The sequence below is a fragment of the Sander vitreus genome, chromosome 4 (assembly GCF_031162955.1).
Source record: "Sander vitreus isolate 19-12246 chromosome 4, sanVit1, whole genome shotgun sequence".
Lineage (NCBI taxonomy): Eukaryota > Metazoa > Chordata > Actinopteri > Perciformes > Percidae > Sander > Sander vitreus.
This window is the reverse complement of record NC_135858.1, coordinates 10,109,184-10,116,249: the sequence shown is the minus strand read 5'-3', so window position 1 is coordinate 10,116,249 and position 7,066 is coordinate 10,109,184. Positions and strand designations below refer to the sequence as shown.

The window sequence follows — 7,066 nt, the reverse complement described above, 5'->3', positions numbered from 1 at the left end:
AATTATTTTCTCGCGAGAACTGGGTCGCTTTTGGGAAACCAGGGAATATCCGTTCCATGGAATATGGAGATGTGTCATGGGAATATCCTATGGGAATATCCCACAAAATAACCTATAAAAGAGGTCCCTCCCTTGCTCCTACTGAAGAAGTGCTGAACATGTTTTACTTGTTTAACGTTATGTAGCCTACCTCGGATATAATGACGTAATACTACAATTACACCAGTGATTAGATAACGATATCTGACTGGAAAACCAGGTCACGACTGAACAATACATAAAACAAAAATACATAATGTACATTAATATTGGACTTTATATTTTACAAATAAATCACAATGATGTAATTAGGATTTTTCTATACTGATCAACACTTAAGACTATTTAATTCCAAAATAACAATATATATATCATAATTGATTGCACAAGTATCAGTATTCACCCATTTATTATGGCACACAGCTAAATATGGCCAAGTGCAGTCATTTTTTTTTATTAGCTAAAAAATTAGAATAAAAATCACCTGTGTAATGAAGGTGTTGCAAGCCACTGTGCGTTGATTACGAGAAGGTCCAACAGCTAATTAGCCAATTTGTAAAACTCCATCTTCAGGACAAAGGAACATGACAAAAAGGCATTTTTCCTGGGATACTTTTTGATATATCACAGTAGGAAAAGCACAGGTGTAAATAATAGATGCATGATGGCTGAATTCCATTTAGCTGCTTCTGTTTCAAGGTCCTGGTATTGTGCTTACTGGGACACTTGAATGGAACAGAGCCATTGTTAATGTTATTAATAACACCTGGGCTTTTTCTAATGTGAGGAGTCAAAATGTGTGCTGTGAAAAAGGTATATCCTAAGACAATTTCCAAAGCAGTGAAGTACAGAGTGCAGTAAGGTAAATCATAAAGAATGGAAATATGGCACAGGTATACATCTGCTTGGAGCAGGTTGTTTGTGACCAAGGCATTTCAATCAGGAGAGACTTCATTGCAGATATGCAAAGATTTATTGTACATATGCATAATATGAAATGTACAGAGTCTTTGGAGATTAGACTCCATCGTTATAAAATAATTTTTTAAAGAGGTAGAGAAGCCAAGACATATCCCCCCCCCCCGATGGGGCCTAGACACTGGTGATGGTGGAGAAGGAACCCGAAGACCAAAAGAAAGAAGCTGTCTGCTGGAAGGGGACTCAGGGTGCTGTGGTTGACGATGACCAGAGGTGGAAGGGGAGGAGGAGGGTTGCACGTTTGCCTGAAAAGTCAGCTGACAGCAACGGAGAGAAGACATTTAAAGCAGGATGTCATGCTGTGATTGGATCATGAATTTCGTGGCCAATTCTGGTTGGTTTACTGAAAAGTGAACGCCTCTAAACAGCTGAATAGTTTTAGGAAGAGAGAGCGGTGATTGAAGTTATTAGAAGTCTTCCTGAAAGAATTTACACTGAGCTTCATTAGTGGCAGAAGCCACCAAGCGAGAGGTGTCTGGCAAGTGTAACGGAGGTACAGGGTTCATTGGGTGAGATGAGAGACACTGCATATACACATACAGTTGCCTGTGTGCTTCTGCAGGCACAGTTTGTTAGAAAACAACTTGGATTGACATCTGTTCTGTTTGCAAAAAGTACTGTATGTGGAAGAATGAAGAAAAAATGTGGAAGAAAGTTGCATGGCCTGATGGGACCAAAACAAAAGGAGACTTTTATGCTACATGCTGTGTTCCATAGAAGTCCGAAATCCAAAATATTGAATGCCCACCATGATGCATGTTGGGGACAGCCTTATGCTGTGGCGATTTCTATGGATTTCTCTGCAGCAGAAATAGAGATATATTGGAGGAAAACCTGAGATGAGTTATTCTACAGCAAGACAACAACCCCAATCATGGCGTAAACGCTGCACATAGATGGCTTTAAAAAGAACTACGTCAATGACCAGGAATGACTCAGTACTAATGTGACTAGACGGTTTCAGCAGTTTTGCAGAGAACATTTAGGGGCCATATTGCAATACAAGTGCAAATCTGATGCAGATCTATCCACAATACGAGACTCAAAGCTGCCTCAAGTTGAATAACGTGAATATGTATACATTCCATTATTTCAGTTGTACTTCATTTCACTTGATTTGGAGGATTTCCCCCTTCTTTGTGTCCTGTTGATTAGAGCCAAACAAAGACAAACACAGAAATTGTGTGGTTAATGTTTTACTGAAAATTGCATTGCATCCCCTATCAAAACAATGTCTTCTTTTAAAAATATGAAATAAGGTGGCAGAATTAAACTCAGAATAACAGTATGTAATTTATAGACATGAGAAGCACCGTCCCTATTTGGCATTGCATTTAAATATTCAGGCAAGTCTGATATAGCTATTATATTTTTTTAACAGTATGCTGAGATATGACTCTTCAAAAATGATTCTCTCTGCGATACTCTACAGTTGTGGTAAAACTTTGAATCCTACATGTCTTACAGTTCAATTTGTAACAATTTGGGACATGTTAACTATTATTAGATGGCAACGTCGTAAATACAACATACACCTGTGCAAAATGTGTATTTCAAACCTAAAACAAAGCTTAAGAGATGCCAAACAGCACTGTTGAGGAAAAGTAAGAGATCCCAAAAAAAAGTAAAGTAGTGCACACAAGAACATCTTTATATATTAGCTTTGTTTATCTTCCCCTCACCCTTGACACAAGAAGTGATACAGAAAAAAAACAGCATAGCTGGGAGCAAGCAGAATAGATCATTTTCAGTTTGATCACACATAACCTCTGGCAAATCTCTATTGGTCATATCTTTTTCCAAATATATACAGCTAGGCTAATTTTAGTTTGTATACAAGTATACGGTACAATGCACACACTGCCCTTCAATCTTCTGCATCCTTTAATATAAATATGCATGGGGTGTGGATGGAGACAACCAACAGTGTTACCATACAATAAAATGATAAAAAGAGACCGAACTGGCTCTCTCCTCTGTATTAACTGTGGAGTTGATTCCGGATGCCCGTCATGTCTGTAGTGCAGTGTGCACACACATCAAGGGAGGAATTATGTACCCAGTCACCAGAAGGGGGAAGCACTGGCTAGTCTTTCACATGGATCCACAGGGCCAATGGGGTTTCATCAGTCACGTAATCCAAGAGGTTTCTCCCCAACAAGGATTAGCACATGACCACAGCGATGAGTCCATCCCCCGCCTGCACCCGTCTGGTCCTTTTTAGTCCAGTCTGACTATCATTTCAAGAAGACAATGTAGAAAGCCATGGCCAAACAGGAAATCGCCACGGCAATGTGAAGCCGCGTCCCAATTACCGCAGCTGAGAAGAGAGATGGAGGATAAAGAAGATAAGTGAATACAAGTACAGGTCAACTACAAACATACAGAACAAGAACAATATTGCAAACCATGTAAACAGATGTGTTATCAGTGAGGCAAGTGTTGTAGACAAAGACAAGAGTTTAACATTACAGTGTGGTCTGTAAATATTTGGGCAGTGCCACATTATCTGTTGTTTTGACTATTTTTGACAGAACACTAAATTTGAAATGAAATGATGATTGAGATTAAAGTTCTGACCTAGGCCTTTTCACAGTGTACATTCATACTTGTTATAGCAAGAAGAGCACGTGGAACTGACCGATGATGGCTTTGTTCCATTAAAGTATCCCAGTAAGCCAGTTAGACATCTCTCCCCAGAAATATGCACAAACGATGTGAAAGACACTATTGACATCTTTCGCCCTTTCAGATATCATTTTGATGAAACCACTCGTTAAAGAATGAGTTCTCAAGTTTTAGGTATTCCCACAGGGACATTTTCTGTAGAAATGATATATCTACCTTTATAGAAGACGCCCCACACTCCTTTCTTCTCTGACAGCAGCCAGCTGTTGAGGCGAGGCACCTTTTTGAGGTATGCACAAGTGCAGATGAACAGCAGGCCGAACACCAGGATGCCATCAAAAGAGTACACTATGGAAGAGGGGGAAGATAATATCACACAGTCTGCCTTACCTGCCAGTTAGCTGAATGCATTACTTGTTCACACATTACAAAACAAAATCGGTTAGCTAAATTAAATTAGACAAAACAATAAAAAAAATAGAATACTCTTGAATATGAAAAAGCTTGAGATAGCACCAGTCCACATTAATTTAGCATCATAAAACCTAAACGTACCCCGACTACAACCAGTTGTCAAGTAATCCACTTCGAATTAAATTCACTCATTCTTGCTGCAATACTGCACAGGTTAGTTTTAATTTGTGAATTTCTTACTCTTTGTAAGAAGAACAGCAAAGAGACAAACTGGAGAGAGGATGTAAGGTAAAATATACTGCTGCTCCATAAGCAGTAACAACGGTGATTTTACAAGGATATGAGTACACGTATTATTTTTATTGTATTATCCCAAACAAACAACCTGTCACCTGATTACATCTTCGATGTACAGTGTGTCTGTGCTCTTACGTACGTCGCTGCTGCTTTATACGTCTGATGTTGTCTCCACAATTGAAAATAATTCCAACAGTAACATATAAGCCCTGTCTAGTAGCTAACATTAACGTTACAAGCTGTGTTGATGACTGGTAAGTCCAGAGTTGCTTGCAGCCACGTTCAAAATCTCGTGTAGCCAAATCAGCGGTGAACGAGAACAAACATTTTTTTTATTTTATTAAGGACTGACGTCAGTTTGCTTACATACTAACACGTTTTCTTGCCTTTTTGAATTATTGTTGTGGTCTAGCAATCTGGATGTTTTAGCATTGGCTAACGTTACCGATAGCCTAGCGTTAGTCAAAGCAAGTTAGCAAGAAACCTTGTAGCCTGATGGAAAATACGGTGTTACCAACATAAGAGATTCGAGGGAAAAAGCTGTTCACAAACGATGGCACAACTGTGCAATACATATATAACGTTAATTGTAACAAACAAGTGATGTGTTAAAATTCGTACAGACAGTGTTGTCTAGGGCCACGTCTACAACTGACCTAGCTAGCTTTCACGTTAGCCTTCCGTCCAAGAAGTAAAGTTAGCTAACGTTAGTTGCATAACTCAGTAAACCTACCATTTGTCATATTCGCAGTTTGCTCTCTGACGATTTATTATGACTGCTTCTTCCTTTAAATTAGCAATCCATCATGTTCTAGAAAGTAGAGTTATGATGCAGTCTGTCTCTTATTCGCTTCGTAGTCACTCGGTTGACATTTCCGGTTTCACTGGCTTCTTCTTCTTCTTGTAGGATTCCGGCAGTGTAGACGCTGCTATGCGTATTACTGCCCTCCACAGGTCAAATAATGAATACATAAAATAAAAGTTTGAACTAGATTCTTACATACAGTCCTGTATGATGCAGGAATTAATTGAAGAACTGCCTTGGATAACAGTTGATGTTTTCACCATGTCCAAACAAAGATAAAACAGAAAATGCCTCAACTCCACGTCCTGTCAGTCTAACAACATACTTTTCTTTCTGCCCTATACTAACTTTTTACATTCTAGGAAAACATGCTTCACTGTCTCAAGACTCCCACATTCACACAAGCCAGAAACATATTTTCCTAAATGCGTTTCACTGGCTTACTTCTTCTTTTACATTTTAAAAGGTTTGTTGTTGCCATCTACTAGAATGTACGAGCGATATTCTCCCTGTACGACTGAAATGGAGCCATAAATCACTTTATTGATAAACAATAACAATGCACATTTTCTATCTCAGTCATCTGATAGTCCTTTTATTTTATGCACTCTTCCTATAAATTTACGTTCCCATGGTTACTCAGGGCAATCTTTATCTCGGTTTGTACAGTATGCTTTAGTTCGGTGGCTCCCAAAGTGGGGTCCCCAGCAAAGAGGGGAATCATTTATTTTCACTATAATTCTATCCATAAGTAACACAATGACAGAATGAATGACTATTATGGTCATAGGTTTCATACACACACTTTCTGTTATAAAGCACTGGAACAAAATGTTATCAAATGGAAGTCCGTTTTCTAATTAGTGTTTAGGGGTCCTTGATGTGAAAAAGTTTGGGAACCCCTGCTTCAGTGTACAGAATTAGCTTTTTTGTTGGGGGAAAAAAGAGAAATTGAATTGTAGCATGTTTGCATATTATATTTCTCCAGGTAAATATGACCATGGTCATCATCTATAATGAATGCATTTATATTCTTTGCAGTATGTATTGCTAAAAAATGGACAGGACTGGTGATATCGACATACAACACATTGCTTATTTTTTACAGGATGTGGCCAGCACACTAAATTCTGCCATATATGACATGGAGGCAGCACCTACAGTAGAAGGGGGACAATAACTGGATTAACAAAGTGCTGCAGCTCTGAACCTGGACACACCTGTGCGGTACAGAGGGAAGGATGCGGATTAAACTGAGTTTACGCCCACAATGAGCTAACACCACTGTACAGCCACCTCCACCTTATTCCCTGAGGTCCACAATGGGGGAATTTGTGCTGACAGCCATCAGTCATTCCAGAGTGCTTTCTGTCCAAATAACCTCAGTCTCATCCAGTCAAAAGGGTTCTGAATCAGGGTACCTGCACTGCATGTAAGACCCATTCAAACCACCTTTTGCTACTTTGCTAGAATAATAATAACCCTATACAGCTGCATCAACACGAAGTCAGAGCCATCCTACACAAAGTCAACGCGAGGAAAGCGGCTGGCCCAGATGGCGTCACAGGAAGGATTCTCAAGGCCTGTGCAGACCAACTAGCAGAATCTTTAACCTCTCGCTACTACAGTCTGCAGTCCCCATCTGTCTTAAGTCAGCAACAATCATCCCAGTACCCAAGAAAAGTACAGTGAACTGCCTTAATGACTATCGCCCAGTTGCTCTAACCCCATCATCACCAAATGTTTTGAGAGACTCATCCTCTCTCACATCAAATCTGCCATCCCTGCTGACCTGGACCAACACCAGTTTGTATATCGAGCAAACAGGTCGACAGAGGATGCAGTCATCACTGCTCTATGCACAGCCCTGACACACCTGGATCATGCGAACACCTAATCCAGAGT

General features: G+C 39.7%; 1 protein-coding gene across 1 annotated transcript; it reads right to left on the bottom strand.

The window, feature by feature from the left end:
- Positions 1-2,197: 2,197 nt before the first annotated feature.
- Positions 2,198-5,254, bottom strand: tmem167b (transmembrane protein 167B). The gene is made up of 3 exons (XM_078248141.1): positions 5,090-5,254; positions 3,862-3,993; positions 2,198-3,337 (listed from the first exon to the last, which is right to left on the bottom strand). Exons 1-3 carry the CDS (start codon positions 5,097-5,099, stop codon positions 3,255-3,257), a joined length of 225 nt encoding a protein of 74 aa, XP_078104267.1. The 5' UTR covers positions 5,100-5,254; the 3' UTR covers positions 2,198-3,254.
- Positions 5,255-7,066: the final 1,812 nt, after the last annotated feature.